General features: G+C 45.4%; 1 protein-coding gene across 1 annotated transcript; it reads right to left on the reverse strand.

The window, feature by feature from the left end:
- Positions 1-2637: 2637 nt before the first annotated feature.
- man2b2 (mannosidase, alpha, class 2B, member 2) lies at positions 2638-7948 on the reverse strand. Its single transcript, XM_079185043.1, has 19 exons — positions 7754-7948; positions 7444-7590; positions 7175-7280; positions 6920-7092; positions 6614-6729; positions 6317-6494; positions 6023-6221; positions 5755-5945; positions 5466-5637; positions 5182-5318; positions 4710-4984; positions 4427-4618; positions 4092-4335; positions 3904-4014; positions 3637-3829; positions 3398-3544; positions 3205-3317; positions 2983-3100; positions 2638-2893 (listed from the first exon to the last, which is right to left on the reverse strand). Exons 1-19 carry the CDS (start codon positions 7877-7879, stop codon positions 2754-2756), a joined length of 3078 nt encoding a protein of 1025 aa, XP_079041169.1. The 5' UTR covers positions 7880-7948; the 3' UTR covers positions 2638-2753.
- Positions 7949-19999: the final 12051 nt, after the last annotated feature.

The raw sequence follows: 19999 nt of genomic DNA on the forward strand, positions 1-19999 counted from the left end.
CAGCTCATGGAAAAATGTCGCAATTATCGGATCTTGTGCAGTGAAACAATAGCCCTCTCGTGTTTGGATTCCTCACATTGTTTCCATACCTCGCGTCTGCCAGTCTGCGATGGACTTGAGTTTCATGGGCGTGTCCTTGACCATCGAATCGGTGCCTCCGATGTTGACCAGGCGCTCGTGGTTGGAGCGTATCCAGGCGTAGGGGCGCCCGTACTTGACGTAGCCGGCCAGTAAAAACAGAGTGCAGTTCACCTCCTGTTTGGTGGACAAAGTGCAGGCTGTGAGACTGAGCGAGCAAAGTTCAGATGTGTGTGTTGGCGGGGGGGGATGTAAGACCGGCTGAAGCACTCACAGGCACCGCTATCTCTCTTTCACTGGGAGAGGCTGGGAGGAGATGCTCCTCACTGCTGGGCTCCCTGAGGACAGAGAGACCAGTGTGTTGGTGTCTAATGTCTGCATGCAAGATGTTCTGCACTCTTTACCACATGACTTCCAGATGAAGAGCTGTCACTCACAAGTCTGCAACTTGCGAAACAAGGAGAGATTTTTAGCTTGACCACATATTTAAATAATTAACCGATTATTAAAATAGTTGACGGTCAATCTACCAACTTATTATCAGCACTATTTTAGAGGCGCATTCATTCTAAGGGGAACCGTTCTGCTTGTCTTGCAAGCTGGGCAAATGTGAGCTAATCCTAGGCTACATATTAACTTTATTAAAGCAACATTATAGTGGCTTGCTCATCTATTTTTTGCAGTCAATGTAAAAAAAGAAAGAAAACTGTTTTGTTTTGGAGGTGAGTCACCAACGGATGCCAACATAAGCCTGTTGCCCAATTTCAAGTTTCTAAAACATCCGAAATACTAAAACACACTGACATGTTTTCTTTTTTCCCTCAGACACTCTCATCACCTGACAGTCTGTGGCTGCGTCTTGGTGTGTGCGTGCGACGGCGGAGGGTCTCGCGGGCCCGGAGGCTCCCCGGGCAGGGGAGAGCTGCCCCGGCTGTCCAGGCTGGGGGAGCTGCTGCTGGGGGAGACATCGCTGCTGTTACAGCTGCTGCTGCTGGAGGAGGAGGAGGAGGCTCTGGAGACCACAAAGCCTGGGGAGCGCCAACCCTGCGGGACAGGACAGGTAAGAGGGGTGAGGATATTATGATAAATACTGAAATACAAGTGTTTTTTTTCTCCAGAAACTAACCAGATCCTCATTAACAACTGTCAGCAGCAACTCCTCTTTCCCTCTCAGCCAAGGCTGGAAGTATTTAAAGCCCTGCAACACAAATAAGTTCATCGTTTAATAGTAGTTTTAACAGTTTGACAGAGTTAACTGTGCGTTTATTCATCTCTGTGTGAGCGTGCACTGACCTGTAGTGATCCGAGTAAAGCCAGGTCACTGAGGAAGTGCTGCAGCTTCCTCCTCTGCTCCCTCTCTCGTTTCTGTTTACACACAGAGGACAACAAGTAAAGGGCAACACACACATTAGCGCCAAAGCTTAATCCTCCCATCATCAGCACCCTTTCCCCGGTCTAGTATCCTAGCAACAGCGCCTCCTCGCAGCATCCCGCGTCTTTAAAGACTCGCGATAGACCGACTGGACGATGCACAATAGCCACAATGCAGAGTTTAATAAATACATGCATCAAATATAATGAAAAGCCTGCAGCTGATAAAAGAGCACGTTGTGAAGGAAACCGAACTCACGCTGCCGCTGCTCATCTTGTCCCAAATTGCAAACGTCGTGTCCTTCCACAGGCGACCATGGCGTGTTATATTCTAGCACCTTACATGTTGTTGAACATGATTCATATATTAGCTGCTCCGGTGATGCCTTTCTTATGCACAGTCACGCAGACGGGTGTTGCCTCCTCGACCGTTCACCGTGGCAGCTTGACGTCGGTTTGGTGATGGGGACGTGAGGCCCCTAGTGGCCATGTTGGAGGACTACAGGTTGAAGCTGCAATCTGGCAGCAGGGATGATACAGTTCACTTTGTTGAGGCAATGCATGCAAAGAAAGCATCCAAAATACACATTTGTGTTTACTTGACGTTTGTAGATTTCTCCGAAATTCAACAAAAGTTATTAGATAATGCCTCATTTGCATATTTAAACTTCAGATTTTAGGAAACTTGTAGTTGAGGAAACATTTCTCAAGTTTCATGATGATGTATATTAGTTATTTTTCTACCCTATTCTCCTGTAGCGTCTTGCATAATATATGAAATTTTACAGTAGATATCTCCATTTGAGTTATTTGCACTTAACTCCCTGTGAAACCAACTAATAGGTTTTTATAGTTGAATTCAATACATGATATTATATTTTAAATAGTGGACTTTAGACATGCTATTAGGCATATTTTTTTAAACTTTGGACAAAGGAAGGCTCCTGGTTTTCCACCGCTTTACATTTTTATTCTAAGCTAAGCATTGCAACACAAGGTCTTATATTTATTATTATTTATTCAGTAGAAAATATGCCCATGAAAATTATAGACACTTAATTATGTGTAGTATTTATTCCATTCTACACCATGTACATTTCTCATCTATAATGTAATACAAATCTCCAATATCAGACTAACTTTACCGTGTTGTTGGTTGGCCAGTGAAGTCAGACATTTGAACAAACATGAAAAATAATCTCTTTATTCAGTGTGAATCAACGAACGAACACAATGTGCAAAAATAAGTATTAATTAACAGTGCAGCAAAAGATCAAATATTTAAAAACATTATCATCTTATGTTTAAAGATTGGCTGTCTTCACAGAAGACGGTTCCCCCGAAATGTTCCTGGAGGCAAAGTGAACGAAGAAGGTCCTGATCTCTTTGGGCGAGATGGTCACAGTGAACGCCTCGTCTCCGCCACGGCGACACCTTTTGCTGCCTGAGACGAAGAAAACACAAACAACAAGGGACGTAAACGGATGAGGAAACTCGTGTTGCATAAAATGTACATGTTAAAGTCTTTCTCACTTGTTTTTACGTTATCTGCAGTCTTCCACTTCCACCTCTGCAGACGGGTGATGTCCCAGGTTCCTGTCAGAGAACGCTCCTCCAGCTCCTTCACCTCCCCTATGCCCTGCAGAACATCCTGCTCACACAGAAAAGAACCATTGAAACAGAAAAAAAAGATGATCAGAGGCTTTCCTCTTGCAATAATATGACATTAATACGTAGAAAGTATTTTTCTTGCACCTTCAAGTTTATTGTGACTGGCTTTGAAAGCTCAGGGTCTTCTCCCTCCTCAAAGAGATGCATGATTCTCAACAGGACCCGATCGTAGTCCGGCTCCGTGTGCAAATCCTTACCTAGAAGTACATCACACAACAAAACTGAATACGCGTTTCAGAAGTGAATCCCCAGTGCAAACAAGAACCCCAGTATTTGCCTGAGTTTAAGCGGCTGAGGTGAACATCGTGATCAGAGCTGTAGTTCCATCCGGGGATGCTGAGGCTGAGCAGGTGGAGGTTGGGCGGCAGGACCACCGAACGCACGGGAGAACGTCCTCTGGGTTCCTTCTCCTTCCAGGATCTCTCTAAGTGTGCATGAGAAAAAACTGCTAAAAACACCCAACCTAAAATGACATTTTTGATGCCAGTTTGCAGCCCTAAAAAGACAAGCACTCACGAGGTTGGTCAATGGGCATGATGAGAGGTCTGTGCTGCAGCTCTATTGCCTCCCTCTGGTAGAGCTTGGAAGTGACGCCGATGGAGCCCAGCAGCATCCACAGGGCGGGCCTCACCACCGAGCTGTCGTTGAGGGTCAGGTTGTAGCCGAGGTTCCAGGGCACGTTGTTCCAAAGACGGCGGTGGAGCATGACCTGACACAGCGGACGTTAACGTACGTGTGAGTGGACACCATATGAGAAATAGGCGTTTGCGGGCTTTACGGTACCTCTAATTGTCCGTCGGCTTGGCTGGAAACACCGTGAGCTCTGTCGCTGACGAGCACCAGTCTGCTGAGCTCATCCTGAATGTAGGCTGCCCGAACCATGGGGAAGTAGTTCTGCAACAAGCACATTACATATATTGATTATTCTATAATAAAACCAGTGTTTTTCCTCTAGAAATCCAGGTACTTACTCTTGCTAAAGTGTTATTGGTGTAATTCCTGTATCTCCTCTCCATCATCTGGTAGCCGTTGTCGTCTGTGTACAGGGTCCTGTTGTTCTTCAAGGAGGAGCTGGTCCTGAGGACGACCTCCGTGTTGAGACGGAGGGGCCCCAGCGAATAGGTCTGCTCCAGCCTGTGGCACCGCGGTCCGCTCCCAAAGCATTCTGGGACGCGGGTGGTGATGGAGTAGGCGTAGTCTTCATCGCTTTCCTCTCTAGACGATGCAATGTGTCCAGATTGTGAGAAAGAGTGTCACAGTTCGGGTTCATTTCTACCGCACCACAAACTGGCTCACTGTTACCCACCTATAGAAGCGCTGCCTGATCTCGGTCACAATCTTCCCGGGGATGATCTCCATCTCCACAGCCTCGTACGCCCGCACGGCTGACCCGTTAGCGCTGAAGACGTAGTTATCCGAGATGGGCCCTGCTTTTGCGTCTCCATTTGCGTGGTATTCCCAGAAATCCTGCGTCACCGTTACTCTCCTTTTTTCTTGCCTGCCAAGGACGACACAGAGGGAAAAGTTCAGAGAGTTAAAAGCATTTAAGTATATCTGCATGCGGCGCAACATAATCTGTAGATTCTTACAGATAAGTGATGCTGTGCAGTAGATTCGTATCCTGGTCAAACATCAGCATGTAACACTCATTCATAACAGGCAGGAGCCTCCTCCCCGTTTTCGTCGAGTTCCAGATGTTGCGCCTCTCGAACGAAACCCCTTCGGCGTCGTAAGTCCGGCCACACTTCCTCCCGGAGCATTTCTTCTCGGATAACTTAATCAGGTATTTCCTGTGCTGAAGGCCTCCAAGTTCCACCACGATGAAAAGATCGTAGGTCGCATTGGAGTGCGCCGACCTCTGGATCTGTAACAGACAGAGGCGGATGTTACTGCTGTCATCATTTCTCTCTTCTCTATTTGATGCTACTGCTACTGCTGTGATCTATCATTATCCTGGAACTGCCGCATGTAACCAGCAAAGTTCAGCAAAAAGTTACATAGTTCAGACCACATTTGAACATTTGTTAACGGTCAGTTTGTCTTTAAAAACAAATAAACAACCTGTGCAGGCACCGGTTGTCTGTCGTCATCAAAGACGGCTGCAGTGTGTAAGGATACGGTGATGTTGACGATGGTGGTGATGTTCCATGCTAACGGGTTGTAAACAATGACATGTTGCTCCGAAGGCTGATGAACACCTGGCGTGAGGAGATTAAGGACTTGTTTATTTAAAATAATGGCAAAAACGTGTTGACTGCTCTTCATGCTATGTGTTAGCATTTAGCTCAAAGCACAAGTTGTCGCAGGCCAATCTAGGCCGCAGTCCCCTTGCATTGTGTTCACACCTTTTTTGTGGTTGCGGCTGCCGAGGATGCTGGGTAATCCGAGGTTGTGGGGCAGCAGGATGAGTGCGGCCAGAAGCTCATCCACTCCCATCGCGGCCTGCACGAGATGCCGCAAGTACATGTCGGCCACCTTGGGAGACTCGGTGCCGGTGATGCCATCGTGGTGCTGCACCTAAAACACACATTCATTGGAATGATGAATTCATTTTGATCATGTATTTGACCACGAACTGACGCGATTTGCTTCATTTTTCTGTTAAAAAGAAGTCATATATTTTTGATGACTTACCTCTGAGACAGCCCAGCGAAGCGCCTTCAGTTTACCCAGGGCCCAGTCTTTAGTCACAGGTCCGTCGGGGAAGCTGACTCGGTACCGGGTGAAGAGAGTCTCGGCTGCGTGCAGCTGGGAGCTGGCCTGGCGCGCCACTCCTTTCAGAACATTTCTGGAGGCGTAAAAGCCCGTCCACGCCTGGTGCGGTTCTAGGAATTAAATAAGCCACAGTAGATAATATTAGATAAACAGGCGGCGCTTTATATTTTAGGGTTTAAATTCTTACCAGTGGAATATGGTAGAAAATCTTCGCTCCCACGAGGCTCCCAGACGAGATCTGACTGGTGGATGGCTTGGAAGTATTCACCAACAGTGGCATACTGGACTGTCACACCAAACTCTTTGCTGTTCTGGTTGATGTACTTCATCAGAGGATCCATGTTGTTGAACTGGACAGATGAGTTGTAGAACTGTTTGTCACAGCCCTGGAACACGAGGACAGTGCAGGATATTTTAGTTATACATATTATACAATCTTTTTTTTTTTTTTTTTTAAAGCGCCACAAGTGCCTGTACTCACCCATGGCCAGAGCACATGGTTCGTCCTAAACCAGGCGGCCCTCTGCTTGATGTTCTCCACCATCGTCTTGGCATAGGCCTGGACTGTGTCTTTGGTGACGGGCAGGCTCATGTTGGGGTAAACTCCGTTTTTAGGCGGATCGGGGAACAAGGCAACTCCATTCCAATAGAAACCAGAGCTAAGACGAAAGAACAGGTTTCCTTTTCAATAATACCATTTTATTAAATATAAATTTAGAATTATGGTAAAAAATTACACGTCTGTCTGTTACCAATAAAGAGTCGAATCATGGACTACCTGTTGGAGAATGGCAGGTGAGATGGGGTGCAGTAGCTGAACTGGTCCATCGTGTGAGTGAAGATCTGCTGCTTCTCTTTTAGAGACGGAGAACCTCTCCATACAAACTGAAGTTTCTGTACAAAAAACAAACAACTATTTAGTAGCATTTTAAAGTTAGTTTCACAATGCCAATCTACTTTCTGGTGATAGTGTTTAAAAGGAATGTGTTCTTTCGGTTGCAAATGTGTACTGCGGTGAAGCTTGTACAATTTGTGAATTTCTACCAGTATTCCATTCACTGGTGGCAGTAGCATCAACTCATACCTTGTTTTTCTGCATGCTGTCTTTAAGGTCATAGTCAATGCGGGAGACGAGGTGGCCGTTGAAGCCGGCCAGGGCAAAGAGGACCGGCGTGGTCGCAGAGGCTCCAAATGGATCCACGTGCCAGGAAAACTGAGGACGCACCCCGAACGTCTCGTAGAGGAAACCGTGTCCCTCTGAGACAGAAGAACAAAGGTTTCTACGCATCTTCTTCTCTCACACCGACATTTACAGGCGCAGGAAAACGCGGCGCACTACCTGTCATTTGTAGTATCTCGTCGTCTAGATCAGTTACAGCCTCGTCGTGCATCACTTGGCCCCCGATGATGAACTCAAGTCGACCCTCTTTAACGAGCTGACGTACCTAGAAAGCAAAGCAAGCCATAAAATGTTAAGTACTGTATGTTTAAAGGGTCCGTCCAACATTTTTTTTCAGATTAAAACCAGGATATCTCAACCTCTGATGCACTCTTGTCCTATTTCTTGCAAACTTTATGAATTATGAGTGCAATATGGGAGTACCATACTTGTTTCCTATGCGCGTCTGTGGCCACAGTGTCCCACCACAGTCGAAAGAACTCCTGCTCCACGGCGATGAACCTGCGGTCTGCGGCCTTCGACAGCTCCTCGGTCACACTGGTGTACACATTGGCTGCATAGGCGTGCATACTCTCCTGTGGGAAATACACACTCATATGTGAAATGAAAAATACACACATTCATCCTCAATGTGTGGGTATTAGTGGTTTGGTTAAAGGAAATAGTTAAATAGCAGGCTGTGCACTATATACTTGTCAAGTTTAACACCTTGTGAAGAGTTTGGTGACAGAATCTTACCTGAATAGTGTACACCCAGCCAACATCCATGTGGCTGTGAGGAATTACAAATGTTTGAATTGGTTGGTTTTCTCCTGCTGTGTAACAGCAACAAAGAAAAAACACAACAACGGCTAAATTTCTCATCTTTCTAGCTCACGAAAGTAGAGAAAAAAACGTCTCATTTCCTAAATCTTCACCCAGACTTCCTTATTGTTGTTGTGCTGCAGCATGTGACCCGCTTTGCTACGGAAGATCAAAAGGACCAAACTAGCTTGACGCCGCATTTTATCAACGCTTGAGTTTTGTGTGACCTTTACACCGGAAATACTATATGTAAACACCGCGAGCGCTTGGAGGTGAAAGTGTAGCACCCAGTCCAACATTAAAATGTCAAAAAATCAGAGAATAGCGTTGGTTTTTGGAGGCTTTATGACGGCTGTCGCGGCGGCGTTATACCCCATATTCGTCTACCCGCTCACGCACAAAGAAGAGTACAGTAAGTGGCTAACGGCTCTCCTAAACGTCCGGTTACACAAGCAGACAGACTGCTTGTTTTAGGTAACGTTAGCTAGTTTGTCAGCTAACCTGTTCTTTTGTACCGTGTCAGTCTTTTCTCATGAATTTATTCATAATGAACTGTGGGTTTTGTGTTCTGTGCAGAGTTTAAAAGACACCCAGAGGTTTCCTCTGTTCTTCTCCAAAACCATAAACAAGTAAAGACGGAGTGGTGCCAGGAAAATTCATTCAGCTACATAGTTGTGGTTTCACTGTATGTCTTTGTCTTTTTTTTTTTTTTTTAGTCTGAGACAGTTCTGGCCAGCTATGATGGAAAGCTATAGTCAGGAGACACACAGATGATTGTGGATCAACTCAATCCAGTGCAGACAAAAGAGAACAATAAAGATACAATGTGACAATCTTGCTCATGACTCTGTACTGTTCTCTCTTTGCTAGGAGATGTCCAAAAGATAAACCGCACAGGAGTCAACCAGGCAGATGTCCAACCCATAGGTGAGGACACACGTGTGTGGTGTTTTTAGTCTCCACAACAGGTGTAATATCTACCTGATGGAGGTTATGGAGACTGTTGTAGAAAAACTTCTCATACATCTTATCATACACAGATGGACTGGTTTGATGAAGTTCTGTTTCCTTTTAGGGCTGCAACTAATGAGTGTTTTCACAGTTGATCAGTCCACAGATTATTTTCTAGATTAATCGTTGGTCAATAGTGAAAAAGGTCCGTCCCAGTTCCTAGGTGATGCCCTTAAGATGTCTTGTTTTGTCGGTTCAAAACATTGAGATATTCAGTTTATTATGATTAAAGCGGGACATTTCCATATTTGAGAGGCTGAAAACAGCTGACATTTTTTAATAGAAAAATTATTTCAACGATGAATTGATTATCACATTATTTTAATTCCTTTTTATTTTTTGCCAACTTGTTTGTTCTACTTAGATTAATGGTGTTTACATCATTTTGAGCTAGTACTTTAAGTATGTTAATGTTGTTATGTTTTATTCTTTTGTCCAAAGGTGTGCAGGTGTGGTCTGATCCATTCAAGACTTCAAGCAAATGACAACCAGTGGCGGCTAACCCTTCACTAAATCCACTGATGCTGATGAAGACTTTGAACAGACAGCGCCTGTCTGATGAGTGCTTGGTGTGCGCGTGAGTGAATGCTTCCCAGAATGTGCTTTGGGTTGTAAGTGATTCCTTAAATCCGATGAATAAAGTTTAAAGCTCTTATAACTAATGCACTTTTTGCGTTAATGTGTAATGTATTCTGATGACAGACAAGCAATCAGTGGACGTGAGACAAGAAGCTCAAGTTTTGCTTTCTACCCAACTGTGCTGCTGGATCTCTTTTGTCCACTAGGGGGAGCTCCGTGCCTATCTGTCTCCACAAAAGGCACTGGGCCGTGTAATGTTTTGTTTGTGCATCTTAAGATATTTTGGAAAAACTTCTCCATTTCCAAAGAAAAAAAAAGCCTTGCTCTGGTATGCAGCCTGTGGAAAATCATAATAAAATACAGTGGTTCTGTTTACCCGTCCTCGTCACCAGAATCTCTTTTGACATTTGATTTTGATTTAGTTCACATAAGAGTCCTAAAAGAAAAAAAAAGCGGTTCAGCAGATGAGGGACAATGTCCAGTAATGTGCAGTATCATTTTTCCGAAAATGGAAATAGTAGAGACCCGGTCCTTCCAGGACACATCACTCTGCATTATCATTTCTGTGTCACAGACACAGGGTTTAACTGTTTGAACGGCATGTGACTCCGGCTGTGTTTGGCCCTATAGGCTGAAAGGAGAGGACAGAGCTCCGTGGTCGTCGTGTTTTAAAAGTCCTACTCGATGCGATCCAGACTCCCTTTACGAGTCCATGGGTGCTGCAGAAAGCAGAGAATACCAAAACTACCACCCCCCCCCCCCCCTGTACTTTTGTGGTTTCCTGACATTGACCAGCATCCCCCCCCCCCCCCCTTTTTTTTCAGCGTTTGGTTCATCAAAGTCCTCTTTGGAGGAAAGATAGATTAAGAAAGGGCTAAAGCATGTGTTTATGGTCCTTCAGAGACGGTGTGTTTTTTTTTTAAAAGCTGCCCTTAAATCTTTCGCAGTCCCCCGATGTGTAGCCTGTACTTTCGGACGTTTGGGATCATTTCGTGAGGCCTACCGCCAGCAGGAAAAAAAAAAAAAAACGACTGCGCGAGCCAGCAGCGGCCACTCTCCTTCTCAACCCCCCAATCAACAAGCCCCATTGTTTATGAGAGGTTGTTATTGTTGGGCTGCAATCAGAAACAAGAGAAAACTCAAGAGCCCGGCTGTGCAGAGGCGTCCAAAGTAAAGAGAGCAAGGGGTGAGAGAGGGAGGAGGAGGAGGAGAGGAGAGGAGGGGAGGGGGGGTTAAAAAGGAAGAAATTCCTCTCATTCCCCGCTGGTGTTTTCCAGATTCCTCAAGCGACAGCTTCTCGGGCTGCGCGAGTGAAGTAAGCGACCAGAGGGGAAATTGAAGCTAACGGCGAGAGGAAGAGAACCACATTCTTGAGGGGACGCGTCACCTACACACAGAATAGAGAGAGAGAGAGACACTCGATCTCTGTTAACTTCGCCTGGCAAAGTATGTAACAGGTTGTGCAGCATGTCCTTCGTCTCGCTCGGGCCATGAATCAGTGTTTTGAATCGCTGTGACATTTCATTTCAAACGTGATTCTTACGTCTGTCCATTCAGAAGCAGGGCCTCGAGTCTGCACCGGGGTTGTTCTTTTTCTTAATGGCTCTGTGTTGCCTCGTCCTCCTTTTTTTATGTGTGCCCCATTCAGCGGAATATGTAGATAGACACCCATCACTATAAAACGTTCAATAGGGTCAGAGCGCGCTATAAACCAACATGAACTCAACAATGTGGCCCCCACAGCACTTTTTACTCTCCCACTATTAACCCATCACACAAATCTGCCCCGGCTATTGAGACGTTGTTTTTTTTTGTCAGAGAGCGGTGGCACACAGTCGCTCCGAGCAGTTTGTCAGGCGTGTGTTTTCCAGAGTGGCAGATAATTGGCCACGGTTTTCCTAACTAATTGCCATGGGAACAAGGGTTGACAGACAGGCCACGGGGGTTGGAGTAACAGCCGAGAGCATTCGGGGTGGTGGTGTGGAGGGGGGGGGGGGTGTATAAAATACGAGCGGAGCGAACGCCTCGCTCGAGTCAAGTGTGGAAAACAGGTCCAGAAAATAACAAGTGAACAAAAACAAGAGCTCTGGAGAGCTCTGGAGAGCCTCTCGACGACACGGCGGCATTCATTTCTAGTTGAAGGGGATGAGTTTGAAGGGCTACAGTTAGGGAGGACTTCTTGTTCTTTTTAATGTTCTTATCTGCAAAGACGCAATTAATGAATGAGGCCCACGCTCGCATGTAATCATCAAAGTATCCCCACATTCGCAACTATGATGATTTATCTCTTAGTTTTATGGATCAACATCTTGTTACACATTACTCTTTCAAAGATGAAAGCATAAGACGTCACGCGGGGCATTGTGGCGGTTGCCATCTTGGTTTTTTTGGAACCAGAAGTGACACGAGACGCAGGAGTTACGACCAGAGATTTTTATGTGACCAAAATATTACAGTGAACTTTCATGAACTGAAAACACAAGGTAGCCCCGCCCTAAAGCATACCCTGCTTTATCGTCTATTTCACTCTAAATGGGACCATCATTTACTAAGTTAACGTCATGCTGTATTCAAGAAGACTTGAAACTAGCAATTGAGACCATAAACTCATGTTTACAATGTTTGCTGAGGTAATAAATCAAGTTAGAAGTAGGATCATTTCCCCATAGACTTCTATACAATCTGACGTCTTTTTAGCAACCAGAGGAGTCGCCCCCTGCTGGCCAGTAGAGAGAATGCAAGTTTAAGACACTTCTGCGTTGGCTTCACTTTCCAGAGCTGTATGAAAGGTAGTTAAATGTACAGATGATTCAAAGCAATGAAAGCAAACATGAACATTAAAAACAGTCCATAGAGAGGTAGTTCATAGCAAATAAAAAGGACTCCAACACCAATATGTGCACGTTACAAGAAAGTGGACAAATATCCACATATACACAGTATACATGCAATTATACACGCACTCAAAGTCGGGTTTTCTCCCACGAAACTAGCAAGAGTCTACATTTCCCATCTCAAACACTGCTGCTCAGCCTTGTAAAACAATGTGCCGGAGTGCTGTCCACATTCTTGGGTCAGCAGGCGCACGGCTGTGGAAACAGATCGCACAAGTCTGAAGCAATATCTAAAGGAAGGGAAAAAAACACACAAAAAAAAAGGGCTCCGGCCAGGCTCGCAGCAGGAAGGCGAGGCAAAGTGCCCCAGTGACAGTGTGGTCGGGAGCGAGCTGGAGTTACATTTAGTGTGTTTAGTGTGTGTGTGATTCAGGAAAGGAGGGCGAAGAAGTTCCTCACTAAGAGGAACGCAGCATCCCCCGGGGACGAAACTGTGGTTGTGGAACTTCCTGGAACTCCAAACATCGTGTGTGTTTGCGCGCTTTTGTATTATGTTCATATTTGCCTGAAGCAGGACCACAAATAGATAATTATGGGTTTTGTTTCAGGCTGCATCTCCGCTGCCCAGTCGTGAAGGCATCGCAGTTCAGTCGACAGCCGTGTGCACAAAGGGTCGATGGATTGAAGGGCGGATGATGCAATGATGAAACCGTCTGTATCGCTGCTCGGCCACCCAGAAATGTGTGAAAACATCTGTTTTTTAGCTGAGCTCATTATAAACATTCATCCAGTGAACATTTAGAATAGTATTTAGCACAATTCTTTTTTTATTTATTTATTTAAGTGACACGTTGCTGGTGCTGAGCATTCCTTTCTTTTTTGGGGGGGGGGGGGGGGGTTAGCATGCTAACATGATTTTAGCTTGGATTGCCATGAAATTTGTAGCGATGCCTCAACTTCTCATCCGCACCATATTCACGTCAAATGTTTAATTTGTCCGATGTATGTTTCATTCCAAATACCTGCGAATACGATGACAATCTCCATCCGCCTCAGTACGTTTTCTGCTCATTAGCAGACGTTAGCATGCTAACACGCTGAGCTAAATGAGGGATGGGAAACGGTACACCTGCTTCATCGGCACGTTAGCATGTCGACGTTAGCGTTCAGTTCAAAGCACCGGCGTGCCAAGTACAGCCTCGCAGAGCAGCTAGCGCGGCTGTGGACAATTAGCATTTTGCTGAGATCACTTCGCAATTAGAGCGCAAATCACGGGACGAATGGAAAAGATGAATGTTGGGAGGACTCTGCGTCACTCAAAATCACTTATACACACACACACTCACTATCTGTTGCACAGTTCATCACATGTAGAAAATGTGTCCAGTAGAAAGAGATGCAGCTAGATAAAGTAAATAATTACAAAACAGACCCTTCAGAGACACACAAAACACGTGGTCTCCACTGTGTTTACGGTTAAGCTCAATGGGGCCTTCTTTCTTCACAGCTCTTCATGCAGCCAGCGAATGGGATTAAGCAACACCTCAGAATGGGGTAGGAAACTCTCAAATGTGGCTTCGAAGGGTGCCAAAAGCCTGTCGCTCTGCTAATGTCCTCATATGGATCAGTAGAGGAAATGTTTAAGCAATTAGTCGGAGTTTAAGGTTGGAAAAAAAAAGCTATTATTTCCCCCCCGTCTTTTTTTTTTTCAATGTGGAGGAAAATCTTTGTTATGGACGGAACAAATCTGGCAGACCGTCCTTTCCTCCCTTAACGTGTCGTCCCATGTTCCACTGATTATATGGAACCGAAATGTTGAAACCACAATTACATTTAAACTCGGGGACTGTTTGATTAACGGAGTCCTGCTAAACCACACGCACGCACACACACACTCACACACACACACACACAGATTGAAATATTACTGTCACCCCTGCTAAACACGCCATCACAGCGCCGCCGCCTGAGCTCGTGCGAGCCGAGCGACCGTCAATCACGTTATATAGCAGGTTTCCGTTTTACAGTCCCATTATAATCTTTAATTTTTATTATTTTTTCTTATGCACTAAAATAGCGGGGCCGGTTGTTGATTTAGGCAAGGTTACTGACAAAGAGGGCCAGAGCTGTAAGCAATCACGCTGCGCCTCCGAAACCTCTCGGAGAGGCTAAGAAAAGAGGGGAGCAGCGAGCGAGGGAGAGTGATTTATAAGGCACCTTAATACTTGACACGTTCATTCGTGAAAACAAGTCTGCGGCCTATCAAAGCCATCGCTTACATTAAAAAAAACATGGAGGCCTCTTTTAAACAGCATCTTTTTTTTTCTTTTTTTTTATACACTCGGTGGGCCAGTTTTCATTCATATTTCCTGGCACGGCGCTTCAGTCTGGGGGACTGTATCAAAATAAACAGTTTAACCCCAAGACGGCATTTAAGAATTATATATCGTAGTGAACGATACAGAAGGTATGCACTTTCACAGAGCTGTTAAACAGCAGGCCACGCAGTAAAGATTGATCAAAAAAATAAATAAAAAATCTGCAATATTATGATCTGATGTGACACACTGAGTCTGGTTTTAGTTGGACTCAATGTACCAGTGGGCCGGATGATTCACAGTGTTGAAAATACTCCGAATACCCTGCTATGTTCACGCAGCTCGACGAACTGCATCCTGTTATTAGTGGTTTGCACATTAATTCAATAAGTCAAACCTGTATCTTATGGCATAACAGCAGCTGCATGGAAGGAAACGGCTTTAATGGATGTTTAGCATGCACAGTGACGCGTCATATTCGGTGTGTATTTTCATTGTGTGTGTGTGTGTGTGTGAAGTGAAGACGGTGTGCCTCTGTGTTCCTCGTGGGTTTTCATTAGGGCCTTGTGGATGACAACAGAATATATGATTTGGCTCCGGACGGGAATCCGGGGGAAAGTCATGGAGTTTTGGACCCCTTGACGGAACGCAGGCTGTCCGCTGTTGGCCCGATCCCCACCGAGGAGGAGGAGGAGGAGGAGGAGGAGGAGGAGGAGGAGGAGGAGGAGTGTGCGTATGTGTGTGAGGCCTTCAGGACATCTTCGGGGAGCTGACCCAGAACAATGACAGGTTTACAGCACCAGGCAGGCGGACTCACATGTGGCTAAAATCAAACGGGGAGACCGGGATTGCTCTGAGCGCTGTAGCAGATTTGACACAACCTGGATCGTAACGGATAGTAACTCTGGTAATCTGTATTTCTGCCTATCCAGGGAGTCTACTGTATCTGCTCGATGCATCTACCGACCTCACGTAGTCAAAAACTAAATCCACGAGGAATCACTCCACTGCCTTTTTAGATTGTTTTGCTGATGAGCAACAAGCAAAGTATTTCAATAACTTCTCCAGGCAAAACTTGCTGATGTGATTCATTCACATCATCACTTTCAGAGCTGGAGACTTGAGGCCAATTTATGTCACAAAAATGAGGACTCGGGCTGTATTCACTTGAGATTTGGCTTTACCTGAGACTTAAACACAAGTTTTGATCTGGTTGAATCCGGAAAATGTTCAAAATGTGTCATTTGACATGAAAGACTGACTTAGAAGTAGCCAATGAAGACTTGATGCTGACTTGTCCTTAAGGACGTGACACAACTTTGGACTCATTATTACAAGACTTGTCTCAAATGTCCTGTGACTTAACCTGAACTTAGTTTCACTATTACAAGATGAGACTTAACTTGGATTTCCTCCGAATGACTCGGTCCTCTCTTGAATGACTTGTGACTTGACTTAGACTTCAGAATTAAGACCTGACTTGGGCGTGTCTCAAATTACTTGACTTGAAATGACTTGTGACTGCTATAACAAAACATGAGACTTGATTGGAACAAAACTTAATCTGACTTGTACTTAAGGACTTGGGACTTTCCATTACAAGACTTGACTTGAAGTAGTCTTAAATGACTTGTGATGCTACGTAAACCTGTCCGATAGGACTTGAGACTTGTATTGAATGACTTGTGACTTGACTCAAATTTACCCTCACAAGGCTCAAAAACAGCTCTGACCGCTTGTCAGATCTTCACAACCCCCGAGCTGTTGAGGACGGCGTCATAGTGGAAATGGTATCATCGTATTCTTCTGGATAGAATGATTTAAAGCCTTGGAAAGCATTTTCTTTCCACAACTGCTCGAGAGCCTCATTATTTCCCCACGTTTGTTCGCCTCGTCTGTACGTGCGACGGCGGGTCAAAAATAAACCACGGTCATGTCGTGTGCATAACCCTAAACCTAACCACAGGATTAAACAGCGCCCGCGAGCACTGATCCCAGTAGGAAATTTGCAAAGAAAACAACGATTGAATTGCGTGCATAAACCTCATCCTCGTATTCTGTCCGAAGGGCATACTTCTGCCATTTAACGCCACCCGCGCAAGAAAGCCACCCCCGACATGAAAGCGGACTCATATCCCACCTGAGCTACAAATGATCTCTCCCTTTGGGCTGTGAGCTTACTTTGTGGTCTCCCCTTTTTCCTGCTCCCTGCTCTCCTCATCCATCTAGAGAGAGAGAGAGAGAGAGAGAGAGAGAGAGAGAGAGAGAGAGAGAGAGAGAGAGAACAAACCACATGTTTCAGGGAGGAATCCTGACCGGGCAGCGTCCCAGACCAAAGTACCTCCAGCTCTCCTGCCCCATGGCATCACTTAGCTCTACCCTGTCATTAAGGACAGGGTTGGATGATTTTTGTTGGAACGCGGCCCTTTTGTTCAAGTAGGATGGGGTGCAGAAGGAGAAAGACAGGAAGCAAGAGAGAGAGGGGGGGGGGGGGGGGTAGTGGGATGATGTCACCTCAGGTCGGTGCAGCTGGATCTGAGCCGGGACGTTGTGGGGTGGCATGAATGGTGTTGCCTTCGGGCTTTCGGTGCGGGAAGAGACAGATGGAGACGGAATGATGTGGAATGTGGTGAACATGAGTGTATATCCGGATGAGTAAATATCAACGTCTTTTGTGCTGTATAGGCTGTTTTATGTTGCGTTGGCTCTTTGTTTCAGTGTTTCTTTGGTGGGTGGATGGCTCAATGAATCATTTGGACAGAGGCTGAGGTATCAGAAAGAGTGGTTTGGCTCGGGGCGTGGGGATGGGGGGGGGGGGGGGGGCGGGGGCGACGAGAGAGAGGGAAAATCGACTCGTACTTGTGGCTTCTGGATTCCTAACGCACCCTACTGCTCAGTAATGTCCGTCTCCCTCCCGCTGACTACAGTATGTCGTGTGGAACGTCCCAGATCCGCCACAGACAGCCAGGACTGAAAGTGATTATCCAAAGCATTTCTGTATAGTAAGTATAGTGCTGAGCTTTGTGTATATTCTTTCACTTTGTCGGAAAGGATTGTTTCGGTGACTTGTCATCATACTTTTGGCCGTTATTCCAATCACCATATAATCACCGCTAAGAACCACCGTATAAAGTACCGAAGAGCTACAGGAGGATGAGGTTGCTATAATGAGTTATCCTTTATACCGAACCACTGCTTCGTTCTATTAATTACAATGTTGAACTTTTAGGAATTTTCACACTTTATCTCATACTTCCCCTGCAGTACTTCTGTGTGTCCCCCACAGCGGGACTCCTGCATAAAGATGATGCATCCTTTGACTCTCGGCCATCTTTCAGAGCGAGCGATCAGATCAACGGTAAACGGGCCGCTGACAATTCAACGTGATGGGGCTCTAATGGCTTCGAGATGAAACACCTCCTTACTCTGAAGTACGAGAGCTTTTTAAACTGACCTTGTACGTTTGAGCGCTTTGCTTTTATTCACACATTGGTTTCAGCAATTCCACAGAGCCAACAGTTACATGCGCACGCTTCACACACAAACGGACTTGCTGTGCACTCCCGATGCTATTTTCACGTATTTATGGCAACTTTTATTATCTCTGCCTCCGATAATATTTATATGGAAGGGGACTGATAGGAGCAGAGTTCCAATAACAGAGATGAAGTGCTCTGGGAGGCGTTTTTTTGATGAGAGAGGCATCTGCCTAAGTAAACCCGGCCTAACGCTGAGGAATTGCGCCGTGGAACGTGGTGGTGTAACCGGAGCGGCTGGGTTGGGAATAGCCCAAGGGAACTGGGCTCAGTTTTCCAAAAGTCTCTATCTTCAGCGATATGTAGTGTGATTTGAGGAGAGACGAGGATTGTGTGTGTGTGTGTGTGTGTGTGTGTAACAGGGGAAGTGGATGGAGGGCTTACAGAACGGCTAAGTCAGGAAAACAAGTCTCAGGAAACCCTATACCTCATTCTGGCACCAGCACAGACGTTCTTTCTTTCTCTTCCTCTGTCTCTCTCTCTCTCTCTCAGCAACTCCTGTCTCGCTGTGTATGTCTCTCTCTTCCCCCTCCGCTCGCCTGTACCGGAGAAAAGAGGAGTGGAAGCAACAGCAGTCAGAGCAACAACTCTACAAAAGCCACCCTTGACACTCGGTGCTGTTCAGAAAACAGTGATGACCTTGTTGGGAGTTGAAACTTTTTCAGACCAAGAATCTCTTTTTTTCCTTTCTTTCGCTGATTTTTGGGGCGTCTTTGAGACATATTTATATTAACATTTTCAAGAGAAAACGGTATTATCAGATAATATGAATAATATATGACATTAGAGATAAATATTATCACACCAATGATGTCTTTAAGTTCATAATTTTGGTTAATTTTCATCACGCTTATCAGTGGTATTGCCAGATAGAGCAGGTAGCTGTTTTCAGCAAAAAAAACCTCTATATACTGTATATATATATATATATATATAACATATAATATGAACCAACTGTATGCTACCTGTCCAGCACCAAACAGCAGGCAGAAGTTAGCGATTAGCTGGTTAACACAGTGGAGCATTTAGAAACTGAAGAACCAGATATTTCTGGTATATATTTATCATATGTGATATATATTACGTCACAAAGTCTGACAAGGTACAATGCTAACATTTATTCCTGTCGACTCGTCTGCTCAAGCTGCCCCCCCCCTAACCCTCTGGATGTGTAAATAGGCAATTGTTTGCTCACAGGTTCTTCCCTCTAAGGGTGATCGTATCTCAGTGTCGTGTTTACGACTTGTTTCCACCGATCCAAAGTGGCCAAACAAATCAGTTGTTGCAGCTTTAACAACACGCCGTGCACGGGGGTATTCAGTGTTTCCTGTGAACAGGATTCAAATCCCTGCTGGTTCAATCTTCTTTTCACTCTTTCTCACTCTCCCTTCTCTCTAATTTCCTGCCTCATCTCTTTCCCTACAAGTGCTCTCATCTCTCTTATCAGTTCAATTAAAAGATGCTTTGCATGTCCTCAAACCACTAAAGTGTATCACATTAGCTATCTTTGTCTCTCCGCCTCTCAAGCGCTCACACTCTTCCCCTTGCCTGCACTCTTTTATCTTATCCCACTATCCCTGAAGCCCCTGTGTGACTCTGTCACCCCCCTTTTCCTCTTTCAGAAACATTTTCCACTGCGATTCCACTCTTTTCTCGATCTGTCCCCCCCCCCCCCTTTGTCTCCCCCCTCTGGACCCCTCACTGCACCTCCCACAACAAACACACCTACTTACAACGCACCCCAGTCGTCTTTCCTCCCCTCTTTTCCATTTGTTTGCTGCCATCCTTTTTTTCACTTTACACCTCATTCTCCCTGTCTTTCTCTTTCTCTCTCTCTGTTTTCCTCCATCTATCATTATCAGCCTCTGTTTCCGTGTCTCTCTCAGCCTCCACCTTATCAGC

Source organism: Pholis gunnellus (assembly GCF_910591455.1).
Source record: "Pholis gunnellus genome assembly, chromosome: 23".
NCBI classification, from domain to species: Eukaryota; Metazoa; Chordata; class Actinopteri; order Perciformes; family Pholidae; genus Pholis; species Pholis gunnellus.

Coding starts and splice junctions, on each gene's coding strand:
- man2b2 (XM_079185043.1), bottom strand. CDS start 7,879: ATGAGAAATTTAGCCGTTGTTGTGTTTTTTCTTTGTTGCTGTTACACA. Junction 6,730..6,919: donor ACAGCATGCAGAAAAACAAG/GTATGAGTTGAT, acceptor TTTTTTGTACAG/AAACTTCAGTTTGTATGGAG. Junction 3,830..3,903: donor AAGCCGACGGACAATTAGAG/GTACCGTAAAGC, acceptor CCGCTGTGTCAG/GTCATGCTCCACCGCCGTCT.